Source organism: Quercus robur, chromosome 8 (assembly GCF_932294415.1).
Source record: "Quercus robur chromosome 8, dhQueRobu3.1, whole genome shotgun sequence".
NCBI lineage: Eukaryota > Viridiplantae > Streptophyta > Magnoliopsida > Fagales > Fagaceae > Quercus > Quercus robur.
The window spans coordinates 44,724,930-44,744,002 of NC_065541.1; the positions used below are offsets into that span (position 1 = coordinate 44,724,930).

Genomic DNA, 19,073 nt, shown 5'->3' on the forward strand with positions numbered 1-19,073 from the left:
CATTGAATAAAAAATGTGTTAGGTTTTAAGGATTTAGGATCTAAATGTTTTAGAACTTCAATGTGTAATGTTGGAAAACCATGATCAAAACTTAGAGTCTAGATTAAGGTTGCTCAAAGTGTGTTTATTGTAAAGTTGGAATTGAGTAATTGCAAAAAATTACTGTTCACTTTTTGCAAGGCTCGATCGATCGAAAATTAGACTCGATCGATCGAAACTCATGCAGATTGTTTTTCTGTAGAATTTTCCAACTCAAGCCCAAGCCCATATGACGTGTAGGGTTTTATGTTTTGCCTTAAGTATAAAAGGAAAAACCCTAGCCACGTTTTACTGTTGTTGTTTATACTGTGTGTATGAATCTCTTGTGAGATCTAGAGGTGTTTGCCTTCATACATACTTATGGTTATCAAGATCAAGATTGATATTGATAGCTTGATGATTGTTTCAGTTGTTGCATAAAAATCTTAAAGAAAAACACAAGTGGGATTACTTGTGGTTGTTGTGAATCTAAGAAAGAAGTAGTTTGTGGACTCGGAGCTGTCATGTGGTCATGGTAGTAAGTTTTCTACTCAAGGTAGCAATAGGATGTTAGTGGTCTAAGTCACTATTGTAAAACTTCAATTCTTTCATAGTTGATCTGTTTTACCTTGAGGATAGCTAAGTTAAATCCTCCCCAGGTTTTTTACTGGTTTGGTTTTCCTGGATTATTATATCATTGTGTTCTTTATTTTTTGCACTATTTCAATGATACAATTTATCTGTATTAATCTAGATCTGTATAATTTACCTAAGTTAATCACTTGGCTAAATAACTAGGTTAATCTGTTTGTGTTTAAGGGGTCTAAAAACATACAAGCGGTATCAGAGTGGGTTAGCTCTAGTATTTGGTCCTTTGATCTAAGAGTTGATCCTTGACCCCTGTTGTCATGCAACAAAGTCACTCTCTTGTGATCCTACCTCACTTTGATAGGAACAACTATGCCTACTGGAAAGTAAGGATGAAAGCATTCTTAAAATCTATTGATGAGAGAGTTTGGAATTCTGTTGAATACGGATGGGAGAAGCCCACTACTCCAGTTAGTGAGTCCCAAAATTCTCAAAAAGAAGCAGTCGCTTTAATAGCAAAGCCATAAATGCTATTTTTAATGTTGTTTCTATGGAGGAATTCAAGAGAATCTCTAATGTTGAGGTTGCCCATACTGCATGGAATATTCTTCAAACTGTGAATGAAGGTACAAAGGCAGTTAAGATTAACAAACTACAGCAGTTAACTACTAGATTTGAAAGTATTAGAATGTCTGGTGATGAATGTTTTGATGAATTCTATACTAAATTGAATGATATTGTTAACTCTGCTTATAATTTGGGTGAAATCTATGATCAACCTAAAATTGTTAAGAAGATACTTAGATCCTTGACTGAGGACTTTAGATCCAAAGTGACTGCCATAACTAAGAGTAAGGATGTGGACTCCATCCCTGTTGATGAACTTGTAGGATCTCTCTAGTCTTATGAGTTAGACCTACCTAAGACAAACAAATCCAAATCAATGGCTCTTAAGTCAGTTGATGATGTTGAAGGGAATGGATTTGATGACAAACTCTCTTCTACAGAGATTGCTTACCTTGCTAAGAATTTTAGAAACTTTCTTAGGAACAATAACAGAAGGGCAAGAGGTAAAAACAATGTTGAACCTAAAAATTTTAGGAGGAATGAACCCATTAAGGTGAACAATAATGAAAAACCTAAAGAGAAAGTAGGTCAAACCTTTAATAATTCTATGGGTCAACAACGTTTTGGTTGACAAGGGTATGGTCATGTGAATCAGAATGTCCTACATTTTTGAGATCAAAGGGTAAGGCTATGGCTATAACCCTTAGTGATGATGAAGTTTCTGATAATGAGTCTGATAGTGGTGAGGATGGAAACTTCATTACTTTCACAGCTACTACTATAGTTGATGAAAGTGTTGTGGTTGTTGAGAACCCTTCTGATGGGGGACTCTCTGAGAATGCCAATTTGCAAGAAGCCTATAATAAGTTTTGCAAGGTTGCTACAAAGGATGCTATGAATATTGATTTAGGCTTACAGAAAATTGCTTCTCTTGAACTTGATAAGAAGAATTTGCTCTTGAAATTGTTTGATGCTAATGAATTGCTTGATAAGGTGAAGACTAAGAACATGTTGCTTGATAAAGTTAAAAATTTGGAATTTGAATTATCTATTGCTAGAGAACAAACAAGTGGGACTGCTAGTTTTAAACTTGAACACACGTTGAGTATTCAGAAGTCTCCCTTAGACAAAATTGGTTTAGGTTTTGAAGATAGCATCTCTGTGCCTAAGAATCATTCCATAAACTTTGTTTCTTCTTCTAAGCCTCCTGTGAGTGAGATTGTCAAACTAGCAAAAGTTACATCTCCTAGGAAGATTAGGGTTGATCTCAAAGAGTCTAAACCTAAGACTCCTAACACTTCTAAGGACAAGTTGCATGATAGACCTACATGGGTTTGTCATTTTTGTGGAAAGTCTGGGCACATTCGTCTAAACTGTTTCAAGTTGCAAGCTGCTAAGCGAGCAAATAAGTCAAAAATACATGTGTCTCAAGCACAAGATCCTATGGTACATATTGGTGAATTGGTAAAGGCTTTAAACCTTTATTCCAATCTTGGAGTTACTCAGCATTCTAATATTAATAATAACTCCAATGCAAGAGTTGCATCTAAAAATTTTTGGATGCAAAAGGCTCGATCTAATTGAGACTTTCTGACATGGTCCTTGTGCTTCATCTCTCTATTCTTTGTGACCATTCTTCTTTGTTGTTTTGTTTTTTTTATTTTTTTCTTCTAGGATTTGCATTGCATAACATTCATGCATTCCATACTATGTTGTTTGTGTTATTCTTTTTAATAATAAAAATGAATAAATAAATAAATAAAAGGAAAAGGGAAGAAAAATGTGTTTGGCATTATTTTTCTTGGATTTGAAATCAAGATTGACCATATTATCTTTACATAATATTTTATATACCTTGTTTAGCTTGGATGAGCTTATTTTATTGCACTTTACTAGTTTGAGCTTTGTAGTGCATGTTGTGTGGGAGTAGTTTATAGTTTTTGATTACATGGTCTTGATCTTGAAGTCACATGCCTTTGATTGTTGGACTTGAACTTAATGAGAAAGGCATAAATAACCATCTCACCACTGTTTACTAGCCAATCATGAACACCTTAGTGCATATCATAAGTTTTTGTGCTCAAGAAAGCGTAGCACATGCATAAAAAGAACATAAGGTGTAGCCTCAGATTAAATGATAAAATTGGTGTGTACATTATCTTGGCTATTTTAATAAGTTTCAAATCAAATAAAATTGGTATGTACATTATGAGGCAAATCAAGAAACTTACATGATTGTAAGCTTTTATTCTAGGAGATGTGAGAGTTATATGATGTTATTTTAGGAGATGTGAGAGTTATATGATGTACCTCTTCAGGTGATTTTCTCTTTAAAACTTATATGACGAATTTTGTAGAAATTGTGATTGATCACTATTTACTTATCACCTCACATGTATCTTAAGTTTTTGCTAATTGCACACACTACACAAGTTACTCTTTGCTAAACTTGGTACATTATATTGTGTGTGATCTTGTTGTGGCCATCCAAGATTAAAAGTTTTTTGATTTTACTGCAAAATGTGTTTAAAGTTTGAGATTTGAGGACAAATTGATTGAAAATCTTGTTTTTGGAAGATTTGGGTTAAATTCAAGGGTTTTTGAAAAAAATTTCATCTCATACTCATGCATTTTATTCATTAAATATTGTGCTTTGAGGAGTTTCTGCATTAAAATGCTCTGTTTTTTCAAAAATTTGATTTTTTTTTTTTTTTTTTTTTTTTTTTTTTTTTTTTTTTTTTTTTTTTTTTTTTTTTTTTTTTCAGATTTTCGATTAATTGAACCTGTCGCTCGACTGATCGAAATCGTGATTAAAAATTTGGTTTGAATTTGTCTGGCTCGATCGTTGCTTGATTGATGCTGGATCGATCGAATATGTTTTACGATCGATTGAACCTATTTTTCGACCGATCAAAAATCGGTTAGAGAGTTTTTTAAAATATGAGATTTTCACATGTTCTTCACTATTTCAAAAGTTTTCAAAAAACTTTTCTCACTCTCTTCGATCGATCTAGATTCACTATCAATTTTTTTTTGTTTTCCCTCAAATTTTTCTTAAGGTTTTTGTTGTCTAGCACCGGTAAGACCATTCTACCCTTTCTTTTTTGGTTTAATGTCATTTTTCATGCATTTTAGGGAAATTTACAAACCTAACAGTTTTTGGGGTTTTTGATGTTTGAGATGTTTTCTTTCACAATTGATCAATGGGTTTTTGTTGTTGGAAGATGTAAACATGTTCCTCATAGTTTAATTTGATCAATTTTGTGATTTGGGAAGAATTGAAAATCCTAGGGCTTGAAACCCACCGAATTTGGGGATTTTGTTCAATTGAGAATAATTTGATGAAATTGGCATGTGTAATTGATTAATTATGTCATTATATATTGTTATCTAACTTGTGTAATGATAAATTGATCAATTTGTTGGGATTTTTGAAATTGGGTTTTTCAAAGTTTGGATTTTTGTTCTAAACCTTTATGTTCAAGCCAATTCTGTGCTTTTTAAAAGTATAATTGGACTATTCTCAATGCATTAGAGCATGCATCATGTGGTTATTCTGTTCATGCATTATATAGGTTGTTCTTTTTTATTTTTTTGTATTCTAACCATGTCTGATGCAGTCTGCCCTTGGTTTTTTCTTTTGTCTCTTTTCTGTCTATCCTTTCCAATCCTTAGCCTCATGGTTAGGAAGACTAGAGCCCATAGGACATCCACCTCCACTTCTACTCCAACTTTTGATAGTGAGAGGTTTCTCAATGAGAAAAACCAGGAGACCTATGAGAAGTTGAACATTCTTAGATCTGTGTGGGCTGAGAGAAAAGTTGTTTTAAATGAGCTTGACAAGGAAATTAGGAGAAATTTTGAGCGTAGGGGCTGGTTTCCTTTGATGGATATAGACCATCCTCCTTCGGCTACCTTGATTAGAGAGTTCTACTCGAACCTCTTTGTCCACTCCAATGATTCCAACACTCAGTTTGTGAATAGTTGGATACGGGGTGAAGAGTATGTCATTACTCCTTCGGTAGTGACCTTTACTCTTGGGGTGCCTAAGGTACAGCAGCCTGTGTACCCTTATGATGAGTCACCTCCACTTGATGACATTATGTCATATCTGACTGGTACTTCCATTCAGTGGGGTATTGATCCTCGGATCACTTCTCATGAGTTGATCGAGATTCATTACTTGTTTTTCCAGATTTCTTGCCATTCTATCTGGCCCATCTTTCACTTGCACACCATTCCTATCGAGAGATGTGCATTTTTGCATGCCCTTATGATAGATACTCCTATGAGTTTTCCTCATCTTTTCATTTGATCCTTGGTTGAGGTTCATAGAAGTAGTTCTTCTACTCATGCTCTTTTCTTCTCGGTTTTCATTTATCAAATTTTATTGCATTTAGGTTTAGATGAGTTTCCTGCTTCTGAGCCTATTCACATTATAGCTCCTATAGGTGCTACCTTCCTTAGGCAGAGAGCTAGCTCTAAACACCCTAAAGTTGAGTCTTCTTCGGGTGTTGCACCTCCTCCTCCTCCTTCTTCAGGTGATTTGCCTGCTGATGAGTATGTTGATTCGACTGTTGTTGCTGCTCCTTCACCTTTTACTTCGGATGATTCTAGCATTCGTCTTATGTTGGACACTATCATGACCGTTTAGGCGGCTCATGGTCAACTTTAGGTGGACGTGCTCACGGAGTTTCAAGCTTTGCATGCAGATTTGGCGTGTTTTAGATGGTCACCTCCGCCACCTCCTTTTGATGATGAGTCTTGATTGCTCTTTGGCAATTCGTCCCAAAAAGGGGGAGTACATATGGATAGAGAGATAGGGGGAGTTTTTTTTTTTTTTTTTTTTTTGGAGCTTTAGATTGTATCTAGGTGCTTCATCTTATACTTATTTTTTTGGCTCATGATGTATTTATTTTGATGTCTTTATTTTTTTATGAGTTGTATATGATAGGGGGAGACATTATGTTCTTATTTCAGTTTCTTGTTTCACATTGTGCTACATTGGCTATTGATTTATATTTATGATGTTATTCATGATATATGTCTTTTATTTTATGTTACATGAAATCAAGAATTTATTTTGTTTTACTTGTATTTTCCACACATGCGTTTATGAGTTTGTTAAAGTGTTACAGGAATATACAGGTTGATTCAACCGTGCTGCTTTCTACACTTACAACTGATAGATAGTAGTTAGGTTGAATTTTTTTTGGTTGAGAAATTATATTGTAATGGAATGTTTTTGTAACTTTAAGCATTTTGTTTTATTATGTGTTTTGTTATGGATTGCCAAAGGGGGAGTTTGTTAGGTTCTAAGGATTTAGGATCTAAATGTTTTAGAACTTCAATGTGTAATGTTGGCAAACCATGATAAAAACTTAGAGTCTAGATTAAGGCTGCTCAAAGTGTGTTTATTGTAAAGTTGGAATTGACTAATTGCAGAAAATTACTGTTCACTTTCTGCAAGGCTCGATTGATCGAAAATTAGACTCGATCGATCGAAGCTCGTGCAGATTGTTTTTCTGCAGAATTTTCCAACTCAAGCCTAAGCCCATATGACATGTAGGGTTTTATGTTTTGCCTTAAGTATAAAAGGAAAAACCTTAGCCAAGTTTTACTGTTGTTGTTTATGTTGTGTGTGTGAATCTCTTGTGAGATCTAGAAGTGTTTGCCTTCACACATACTTAGGGTTATCAAGATCAAGATTGATATCGAGAGCTTGATGATCGTTTCAGTTGCTGCATAAAGATCTTAAAGAAAAACACAAGTGGGAGTACTTGTAGTTGCTGTGAATCCAAGAAAGAAGTAGTTCGTGGATTCGGAGCTATCACGTGGTCGTGGTAGTAAGTTTTCTACTCGAGGTAGTAATAGGATGTTAGTGGTCTAAGTTGCTACTGTAAAATTTCAATTCTTTCATAGTGGATTTGTTTCACCTTGAGGATAGTTAAGTTAAGTCCTCCCTAGGTTTTTTATCGATTTGGTTTTCTTGGGTTATCATATCGTTGTGTTTTTTTTATTTTCTGCACTATTTCAATGATATGATTTATCTGTGTTAATCTAGATCTGTATAATTTACCTAAGTTAATCACCTAGCTAAATAACTAGATTAATCTGTTTGTATTTAAGGGGTCTAAAAACGTACAAAATGTAACAAAAAATAGTCTTGAAACATTGAACCAAAGGAAATAAAGAGTCCCTATTTATAAATCTGTTCTTATATTTGATGTGACTTAAGAATATTTCGATTCTCTTCATAGAGTATGCTACATGGCAGAACCTTAAGCTCTCCAGCGTGAGGTCTCTACTTTTATATCTTCAGACATATGTGATTTAATGTTAGGAACATATGTCACTATTTTATGTAATTGGCTAATCCTTTGAAAAAATGCACTTTACTTGTAATTGGGTAGATCTAGGATGTGTTTAATACTTCAAGAAACAAGGTTTTAAGTTCAAGTGCTAAAACCATACAAGTCTGTCCAAGAATCAAGTCAAAAGTGCAGGATTTTAAAACTCGATAGCTAGTATCTATCGAGGTTTAAAGAGAGTTGTTTCAGCCCGAGGCTTGATAGCTGCTTGACAGATAGGGTATCTATCGAGATTTATGAAGTTCAGATTTTCATCCAATCCATGAATGTATGTTTGGGCTTTCTTTTCTCACAACCCTAAACATATATAAGGATTATTTTAAGGGCCATAAAAGGTGACACCAGTTGCACAAGAGCAAATTCTATAGTGTGAAGAAGAGTGTAACTGGAAACCTAGTTTGCCCTAGTTCTTGAAGAAGCTACTGTGTTTGTACACCATAGGGTTTTGTGACCAAGCAACTTCATGATCTTCATCGTGTGATAAACTGAAGAACTTTGCAGTCAACATCCTTCTCAAGTTGGTGATCAAGTCGCGTACTAGATCCGTGCAATTGGTTAGTCACGTACTAGGAGTCGTACATTGAAAATGAGAGATTGTCACTACAAAACAAGTCCAATTAGGTATTGGGGGTAAGGGTTCAACTATAGGTTGGTATAAGGTACTGTGATTCCTTTACTTGTAACCGCTTGTTTTGATAATAGTGGATTCTCAGGAGTGGTGACCTTAAAATCACCCAGTGGGGTTTTTGTCATGTAGGTTTTCCCTATACGTAAACAAATCACCGTGTCAATTTATTTTCCGCTGCATACTTTAGTTAATTGGTGATTTGTTTGTGTTGCCACATACAATTGCATGTTAATTTGACCTATCATTAATAAACTTGACTAATTAATCAATTAATTCATCACAAGGGGTCAACATGTTTTTGGCCTATCATTATATATACTAGAAATATTATATTCTTATGTACTATCTTGAATTCTTTATAATGCAATAGGATAACATTTAAAAAAAAAAAAAAAAAAAAAAAAAAAACTTAAGACACAAAACTAAATCACATCAACCCAAAATAGAGTTTTAAAGAACATAAAAACTTATCAACCTAAATTAGAGATGCAAGAAAATAAAAAAGAATCCACCAAAAAATTGAGAGAGAAATAATCATTTTTTGTGATGGAAAATTATGCATAGAATAAAAGAGTGAATGACAAATTTATACTAAGAGAATGATAGTAAGAAGAAAGAAAATAAAGGAAGATAAATGGAAAGAGGAAGAGCAACATTAAGGTAGAGGGCTTGGGGAGATGAAAAGGTAAAGGGAATGAGAAAGATTAAAGACTGTAAATGTTAAAAAAAATTAGTACAATTTTATGAGGACAATTTTATTTATTTGAATTTAAGTAAAATCTTATATATATATATATATATATATTTTAATAAAAAATTTGAGAAGGTATAAATAATTTAATGATAAGGAGGATGTGGCTGAATTTCAATGTTAAATAAAATAAGATGAGAAGAAAAAAAAAAGTAGAAATAAAATATATAACAATAAACACTAAATTATCAAAATTATTTTATGTAATAGAATAATAATATATTCTTATCTACTATCTTTAATTCTTTATAATGCAATAGAATAACATTTAACCATCAAAGATAACCCAAAAAAAAAAAAAATTAAAACACAAAACTAAATTGCATCAATCCAAATTATAGTTCTAAAAAACACAAAAATTTATCAACCTAAAACAGAGATGCAAGAAAAATAAAAAATCCACCAAAATATTGAGAGAGAGAGAGAGAGAGAGAGCCTTTTTGTAAGGAAATAAAACTATGCAAAGAATGAAAGAGAGAATGACAAGTTTATAGTAAGAGGGGTGTAAATAAGAATAGACAAAATAAAGGAAGATGAAGGGAAAGCTGAATAGTGATATTGATGCAGAGGGTAGTGGGGAGATGAAAAAACAAGTGAGGGAAAAAGGTTGGAGAAAGTGTAAATATTAAAAAAAAAAAGTGAATGCTAAAAAAAAATTATAGAAAAATTGAAAAGAAAAAAATATAATGACGTGGATACTAATGTGGCTTAATTGGAGTGTAGTAACAATAAATTCTGCGCTTAAACTTTTAGATATACTAGTCATGGATCCTACGCATTGCGCGTGATAATATTTTTAGGGTAGTCTCATTAAATTTATTTTTACAGTTTGGACTAATTTAATAAATAGTAATGTATTTCATAATCATATTTTCATTTGTTATAGTGACAATCACAAATGTAATATATAATTTTTGTCATACCAAAATGAAAACAACACAATTTTTCTCAAGAATTCAAAAGGTTGAAAAAATATTAATTTTTTTATAAAAATTATTTATAATATTTTATGTATCATTAAAAAGTAACTAAAATTTGGAAATTATTTTTTAGTTTTAAAAAAACTTTTTCAAATCCAATTTTTTCTACCGTACAATCAAAAACACCAAGAAGTGTATCAAAAAAAATTATAAAATTCAACAAAACTACAATTCAAATAAAAAAGAAAGGGAAAAATAAAACTCACATCAAAGTCAAAGTCATTCTCCCGAATATGTAAGACATTTCAAATGTGATGTGATCAAGCCAAATATTCAATGCATAATCAAATTCAAAATTTTTATCCTATTATACATAATGATTGTAATCAAGCCAAGTATCGTGTTAATACTGTCATAATCTAATCTAACATCTAATCAACATGTGAAAAATGGATAGATAAATAAATAATTTTAAACTTGAAATTGAATTTGTTTTCTTAAAAATCTCAAAAAATACACCAATGAGATAAGGAAGATGAGTAGTACAAAATATTCGCAAATGCTTAAAAACAATTACTCACGCATCTAAAAACATCATATAATAAAGATATAACAATTTAGTGCTAATTTGTAAACAATATATTTATAAACAGTAAAAGGAAACTGCACAAAGACCATCTTCTTCAACTACACTAATTGTTCTTCGTCATATTGTCCAAACTATCCTGTTGTTTTTCAAATAAACTAAAACTTGAAAATAACACAAAATGTGGACATATTATAATATAATTTTCCTCCAAATTTAGTCAACAACATTAAAAGTATTTAGTGTTGCAAATAAAATGATAAAAAAAATACTTGCATCAAGGAACAAATATGGGTTAGTGAATAATAAGACAGTGAGTGTACAAAATTCAAAAAACAATCCACCAAAAAATGAGAGAGAGAGAACCTTTTTTGTGTGGGAAAATAAAATATTCATAAAATAGGAGAGAGTGACAAATTTATAGTAAGAAGATGATAATAAGAAGAGACAAAACAAAAGAAGATAAATGGTCAAAATTATATGTAAAGTTAAAACCGTCTAAAAGGAATATGTATAGACAATACTTTCTTTTTTTTTTTGAGAAAATGTATAGACAATACTTAATTATAATATTAAAATTAAAGTAGATAAATATGTAAAGTTAAAACCGTTTAAGATGAATTTGTAAAACCAATGTATTTATATATTTAATAATGTCAAAAAAAAATTAAAAGTAAAAAATAAATATGAAAAAAATAATGATGTGGCAATGACGTTGAGGTTGAGGATGAGGTGGCTTAACAGAAGCATAATAACAATAAATGTTACGCTTCAACTTTTAGATATACTAGTCGCTAACCCGTGCGATGCATGGGATAGTTAAATTTAAAATCACTTATATTTATAATAACAAAGATAAAACAAATGTGTGACTGCATTAAATATAAATTAATATAAATGAATCTAAATTCTTAGAAAGGCTTTTAGAATAATTTCCTAAAAATTGAAGAGACCAATTTATATTGCTAAGGTCTAAAAAATAATAATTGTGACTTCTTAGGATCAAGCATACTATCTACTATAGTCAGACCTAAAACACTATTATGCCATCTTAAAAAACAAAGGGTTTTCAAATTTTAACATAAATATCATTCTAGAATCCCATCTATTCTTTTTATTCTTCTTAAACATGCACCTCTAAATTCTGTAATATGAAGTCTTATAGATTTGTTGGTGCAAAAATGAATGTAGATTTTGCATAAAATTCTCTCATTGCCTTGATTTTTTTTTTTAATAAAAAAAATTACCATCTTTATTTTTATGTTGTATTCTCTTTTTTCTTTCAGTTTATTTTTGCTAGGCTAATTAGGCTCTTATTGATATTTGATTTCCTTTAAGCTCATATTCCATGTTAATTAGATATAAATTAACATTATTTTCTATTATAAATTATTATGTATAAATAAACCTCATTACATAAATATATTCTACACTTATATGATTTTGGAGATCATTTACCTAACAATCTTCACCCAAGCATCCTCCTTCTAGAGTCCCACCTCTTTTCTTTAAACTTGCCTATGAACAATTTTAAGTGAAATAGTTTCAGCTAATGATTTCAAGTAAATAAAAGTCACTTTTGCCCAAATCTAAGTGCCTTTTTTTTTCTCCTTTTGGAGTGTGGGTGGGTTTTGCCTTTTGTAATTCCATGCTCTTACTATGCAAAACCAAAAACAAAAGATCCTAGAGTTTCTTATGTTTCAACATCTTATAGCCTTACACATCATCAAACACCATCAACATGAGATGTTAATTCTGTGAAGCAATGTGAAAAAGAGTTGGAAGACATTATTTGGCAAACTGATTGAAGCCATCCGTTCATATATTCATTGCATGCATGTGTGCAAAATAAAAAATAAGTTTTGTTTTCTTTGCTCACCATGACCAATATATATCAATCCTAATTGAGCACATATGAGTTCAAAATAAAGATAGCAGTTTCGATTTTTATCTGCAGTGATTTTTCACTTTCATCAACCAAGACCATTCATTATAATGAAGAGCTACGTCATTGTAGAGTTTATATATGGTATAGAATACGAGTAATGGCAATTGACAACACAATCACATGCATCTTATTTCATTCATATATACTTTAGTTCATCTTATTCGTTCAAGTCAAAATTTACTTCTCAAAGTAATGCAATCATTTACAGTAAACTTAATCCAAAAGTTCAAACTCTGAATCTGAGTATCATGAATAACCTAAAACTGAAACAATAGATTCTCCATGAAAACTGAACAAATTGTGGATAGAATCTAAAGCATTAAAAAACATCAATCATTGCTTGGTATAATAGATATATAGAATCAAATGGTTAAAATACTATTTTGGTCCCTAAACTTTATCAAAATTTTGTTTTTCATCCCTAAACTTTAAGGAGTTTATTTTTCATCCCTAAACTATTGAAAATGTTTTATTTATGTCCTTAAAATTTACTTTTTATCCCTAAATTATTGAAATCAGTTCCTTTTTCATCATTATTTTTGTCTCTAAACTATTAAAAAAACTATTTACAAAGTTTAGGGATGAAAAAGAACTTTTTAAAGTTTATGGACGAAAAACAAATTTTTGTCAAAGTTCAAGGACCAAAATAGTATTTTACCCAATCAAAATTCATGGCTACGTATAGCAGATTGCTTTATAGTTCCTATGCTACAATAAATTCCATGATAATTGTTATGCCAATTCTTTGAAGATAAAAAATCTCACCAAAATGTACTTATAGGAACTTGTTTGGACTCGTTAAACTTCATAAGGTCTTAGATGTGAAACACAATTTATACATTATAAATAAATTGAAACTAAATAAAACTCACCAATATTCTACATTTTCATACTGGAAAACCTATCAGCATCAGCCATTGCACCGAGTGACAATGTTTTTCCAAACAAATCTCTTGGCATCTACGTCCCTGATATTTGCCAATGGTTCAGCTTCAACCCACTTGGTGAAGTAATCTATGCCGACTAGTAAATATCTCTTATTCCCTGCTGCCTTAGGAAAAGGTCCAACAATATCCAAGCCCCATTGAGCAAAAGGCCAAGGGCTAGACAAAGGATTAAGGACTCCCCTTAGTTGATGAATGTTTGGGGCAAATCTTTGGCATTGGTCACACTTCTTCACATATTCTTGTACTTCCTTCTGCTTATTCGGCCACCAATATCCCTGCGTAAGGGCTCTATGAGACAAGGACCTGCGTCCTGTGTGGCTTCCACAAATCCCTTCATGTAACTCCTCCAAAAGTAGCTCTGATGCCTTAGGGTGTATGCATAGCAAGTATGGTCCAGAAAAAGAATGCTTATACAACTTTTGGTTCTCGGACAGCCAAAACCGAGGAGCCTTTCTTCGCACCTTGTTGGCCTTGAATTTACTCTTGAGCAAGATGTCTTCCTTAAGGAACAACACAATGAAGTCCATTCAGCTAGGACCCACCCTAATTTGATGAATATGAACCACGTTTCTCCCTACTTTAGTGGGTTTACACAAGTCTTCCACAAGGATCATCCGAGGTAAACTTTGTGCCGAGGAGGTTGCCAATGTGGCAAGAGAGTTAGCATATGTATTTCTACTCCTAGGGATTTGTGATAAATTAAAAGACTCAAACCCTAACTTTAAGTGTCTAACATGATTCAAATACTCCTGCATTTTGAGATCTCTAGCTTCCAACTCTCCCCCTACTTGGCCGACAATTAATCTCGAACCTGAGAACATCTTCACTGCCTTTCCTCCTATTTTTTGAACCATGGTCATTCCTACCAACAGAATTTTATACTCAGCTTTATTGTTTGTGGTTGAGATATCAGAATTAGCCCTACTCCAGATCCTCTGTGATTCGCTGCACCATCAATGTATACCCTCTAGGACAAAGGTTCTTGCAAGGAGTCCATCCATGTCCTACTTCTCCACTCTCTCTTCTAATGGGGATTCAACAAACTCGGCCACCAAATCAATAAGGACTTAACCCTTGACTGAGGTGCGACACATGTACTTGATATCAAAAGCCTCTAAAATCGTACCCCATTTAGCAATCCTCCTTGTATAATCAACACTTCAGAGTAGAGATCTGAGCGGAAGTTGGGTTAGGACAACAACCGTGTGTGATTGGAAGTAATGGGGGAGCTTACACGTAGCGTGCACCATTGCCAAAATGGCTTTCTCCAGTGGTAGGTAATGGACCTCGACCTCATGTAGTGACTTGCTCACATAGTAAACTAGCGTCTGCACACCACTATTAACCTGTACTAGCACCAAGCTCACTGCGTGAGAGGCCACTGCAATGTAAGCAAACAAAACCTCATCCACCTTGAGTCTGGACATAATGGGTGGCTGAGAAAGGTATTCTTTCAACTGGTGGAAAGCCAGGACACACTCCTCGGTCCATTCAAATCCTTTCCACTTGTTCAACAACTGAAAGAAAGGCCTACACCTCTCTGCTGATCGAGAGATAAATCGGTTTAAGGCAGCAATCATTCTTGTCAGCTATTGGACTTCTTTGGAATTCCGAGGTGGCTGTAGACTGTTAATTGCCTTAATCTGATCAGGATTGACTTAAATTCCACGGTAAGTGACCATATAATCCAAGAACTTTCCTGAACCAACACCAAAAGAAAACTTAGAAGCATTAAGCTGCAGTTTGTTCCTCTTCAAGATCTTGAAGATATTCCCGAGGTCATTAACATGCTCGGATTCTAACTTACTCTTGACCACCATATCGTCTATATAAATCTCGATGTTTTTTCCTAATTTTGGCTCGAACATCCTGGTCATCATCCTCTGGTAGGTAGCCCCCACATTCTTTAAACCAAAAGGCATCACTTTGTAGTAGTAATTTCCAGTGGGGGTGACAAAAGTTGTCTTCTCTTGATCACTCAAATCTAGTGGTATTTGGTGGTACCCTTGGAAGGCATCCAAAAAACTCATTCGAGGATGGCCTACAGTTGCATCCACTAGCTGATCAATCCGAGACATAGGGAAAGGGTCATTTGGATAGGCCTTGTTCAAGTCTGTGAAATCCATGTATATTAGCCATTTTTCACTTTTCTTCTTTACTACCACTGTATTGGCCAACCATTCAAGGTAGAACACTTCCTTAATAGCCCCTACCTGCTTAAGCTTGTTCACCTTCTCCTTGACAATATCAGAATATTCTTTAGATAAGCGCCAAGGTGGTTACTTCTTAGGGAGGACAGTTGGGTTGACATTCAAATGATGGCTTATAGTTGCGTCCACTAGCTGATCAATCCGAGGCAAGGGGAAAGGGTCCTTTGGACAGGCCTTATTTAAATCTATGAAATCCATGCATACTCGCCATTTTTCACTTTTCTTCTTTACTACCATTGTATTGGTCAACCATTCAGGGTAGAACACTTCCTTAATAGCCCCTACTTGCTTAAGCTTGTTCACCTCCTCCTTGACAGTATCAGAATGTTCTTTAGATGAGCGCCGAGGTGGTTGCTTCTTAAGGAGGACAGTTGGGTTAACATTCAGATGATGGAAAATGAAGTTTGGATCCACCCCAGGTGCTTCGTAAGCATTCCATGCAAATACATCATCGTTCTCTCTAAGGAACGCTATCAACTTCTCCTTCTCTTGCGAAAGTAGCAAAGCTTTGACCTGAAAGAACTTCTTCGAATCACCATCTATAACAATCTCTTCCAGCTTCTCGCACTTTGCCCTTTCCGACACCGCATCCGTAGATAGGACCGGAATCCTTGATTGCTATGAGCCTCCCTCAGTAGAGGTCGAAGACTCAACTTCAGGCTGATGCATAATTGCAACCACCAGGCACTGCTTAGCCATAGATTGACTCCTAACAAGCTCTTCAACCTGGTCTCTGGACGGATATTTTACCTTCAAATGTAGGGTGGAAGAAACAGCCCCCAGGGCATGGAGCCATGGTTTTGCCACAATGACCATGTAGGGAGAATAAGCATCCACTACAATGAAGTTCACCTCCACTACTTCAGAACCTACTTGTACGGGTAGTCTAATCTGACCTTTTGGAATGATAAATTTTCCATCAAAGCTACCAAAGCTAACCAAAGCTTAATCATATGCTGTCAAATCCTCAAGCTTTAGGTTCAGCTCTTTGTATAAGTCAGGGTACATAATCTCTGCACCACTGCCCTGATCCACCAACACTCTCTTCACATCATACCCTCCTATCCTAAGCGTGACCACTAAAGTATCATCGTGTGGCTGTATGGTTCCAACCTTGTCCTCATCCGAAAAGCTCAATGCCAGTCGGACCTCCACTTTAGCCCTCTTCGGCTTAGGATTAGAGTTATCGGCATGTGGCCGAGCTACAAACATCACCTTGGAGGGCTGCGAGCCAGTTCTCCCAGGAGCAGCAAAGATGACATTAATTGTACCCAAAGGGGGCCTTAAAGAAGCGTTCCCCTAAGCCCTCAACCTTGCCTGGTCTCCTTGCCCATTAGGCCGATACAAAAACTGTTATAACCTTCCATCTCTGACCAGTTGCTCTAGATGGTTCCAGAAAGTTCTACAGTCCTCGGTGGTATGCCCTTGCTCCTGGTGGTATTGGCAATGAAGACTTTGATTACGCCTCATAGGGTCTCCTCCCATCTTGTTTGGCCATTTGAAGTATGGCTCATTCTTGATCTTCTCCAAGACTTGATGCACTAGCTCTCGGAACACCATGTTAATCGCCTAAGGAGCCGTAGACCCAGATTGCCTAGCAAAATCCCTTCGAGATCTGTTATTGTTGTAGCGGTCCAACCTGAAATCCCTCCTCTCTTGAGGAATAACCTTACCCTTCCTCTTGCCTTGCTGTTGGTCCTCCTCGACCCGTTTATACTTATCAATTTAGTCTATGAGCTGATGCACACTGCCAGTAGGTTTCCCAATCAAGGACTTCCTCAAACCATGCTCGGCAAGTAGGCCGACCTTAAATTTCCTTATAGCCACGTCATCGAAATCCCCATCAATCTCATTGAACATCTCCCAGTATTTGTCCGAGTGCGTTTTCAGAGTCTTCCCTTCTCGCATGGACATGGATAACAAGGAGCCCAAGGGTTAAGGAACTCTATTGCACGTGATAAAACAAGACCCAAATGCCCGGGTGAGCTCCTTGAAAGAATCAATGGAACTTGCACTTAGGCCATCAAACCACCTCATGGCCACAGGCCCTAAACTGGAGCGGAACACCTTGCACATCAAAGCCTCATTCTTGGAGTGCACAGCCATTCTCTGGTTGAAGTGGCTTATGTGCTCAACAGGATCTGTTCAACTATTGTACATGGTGAACGTGGGCAAGGTGAACTGCCGAGGAAGTCTCCCTCCCTTGATTCTACGCATGAAAGGTGACTTGGAAATTCGGTTGAGTGCTCTACTCATAGCATCATTTCCCAAGCTTTTGGAAGATGAATTTCTGTTTTTGTGTTCATGATGGTAGTCCTCATCATACGAGAAAGACTCATTAGGAGGAGTCCTTGATTTGTGTCTATAATTACCATCCTCTTCACTGTCAGAAGAGAAATCAGAATGGGAGGGAGTTCACCTTCGCCGTTCGTGGCGCAACTTCCTCTTTAAATGATCAATCTCCCGCTGCATGTCCTTGGCATCTTCCTCATGAGAGAGGTGGCTCCCACCCCGAGACTGTCTCCTACCGATCTGGGTAGTATGCACACTCCCTTCCCGGTCCCTTCTTTGTTCAAGATTACGGAAGTGATCTTGACGCTAAGACACCATAGATTCTGCCTGATTCAGACTTGAACCTACCATAGTTGGATGTTAGACTCACTACAACACCAGAAAATTCCCATAGACGACGCCAATTATAAGGACCAGATTTGAGTTCGTAGCCCAAAGGATGATGAACTTAAGCCCAAAAAGCCCAATACAATGAATTTGTAGAGAGTGGGTTGGAAAATTGGGCTCTAATGAATCAGATAACTGTTGATACCCCATTTTGCAATCCACATTTAACCTTACCTGAAGGGTAAAAGTGTAATTTTTCCTTAATCTCATTCCACCAAAATGATCTTGATATTGTAACAATCAAATCGACTAGTCATAACCCCTAATCGGACCACCAAATTGAAAGTTATCATCAAATCAAGTTTTAATGGTTGAGATGCACTATCACAAATTGAGTTCGACTATATGTGATTATGAACAATTGATTTCAATTGGTTATAAGTATAATCAATTTGAGATCAATGATGTGTCATAATTTGATTGGTTAGGACTATATTTTATGGGAGGGTCGCACACACCTAATTAACTAAATAGTTAAACATTAATCATTCAATGAGTAATTTGTGCAATTATTTTTTAATTAGGGTAAATTTGGAACTAATTAGGTCTAAAATGAGAGTGATTGGAGCCTATTAATGTTAATTGGAAACTAATTTGGGACCTATTAATGTTAATTGTGTTGAAATTGTTTTCTAACAAATGACATCTGCTCACCATTTCGTTGATATCTCTCAGAATATTTTGAATCTGTGAATGAGGTTAACTTTCTCAGAAACTAGAGATCCGGGGCTTCAATTTGAGTACAAAAAATGAGACAATTCGGATCAAAATTGAGTAAGATATGATTTTTTGAAGTTGGCTCTACAGGTTGTTACAGTAGCTACGGAAAAACCGAATTTTGCTTGCTCCTCACTTTCACC

The 19,073-nt window shown here is 34.9% G+C and overlaps 1 protein-coding gene across 1 annotated transcript; it reads right to left on the reverse strand.

Annotated features, from left to right (window-relative positions):
• Window positions 1-14,982: 14,982 nt before the first annotated feature.
• LOC126696348 (uncharacterized) lies at window positions 14,983-17,448 on the reverse strand. Its single transcript, XM_050393106.1, has 6 exons — window positions 17,281-17,448; window positions 16,541-16,758; window positions 16,285-16,459; window positions 15,739-16,152; window positions 15,370-15,561; window positions 14,983-15,228 (listed from the first exon to the last, which is right to left on the reverse strand). Exons 1-6 carry the CDS (start codon window positions 17,446-17,448, stop codon window positions 14,983-14,985), a joined length of 1,413 nt encoding a protein of 470 aa, XP_050249063.1.
• Between the last annotated feature and the right edge of the window lie 1,625 nt (window positions 17,449-19,073).

What these genes read in the sequence shown, in the direction of transcription:
- LOC126696348 (XM_050393106.1), bottom strand. Translation starts at nt 17,448, where the DNA reads ATGTCCATGCGAGAAGGGAAGACTCTGAAAACGCACTCGGACAAATAC. An exon ending in CTTCCACCCTACATTTGAAG is followed by an intron (nt 16,153 to 16,284) that starts GTAAAATATCCG and finishes GGAGGCTCATAG; the next exon opens with CAATCAAGGATTCCGGTCCT. An exon ending in AGAAAAGTGAAAAATGGCGA is followed by an intron (nt 15,562 to 15,738) that starts GTATGCATGGAT and finishes GATATTGTCAAG; the next exon opens with GAGAAGGTGAACAAGCTTAA.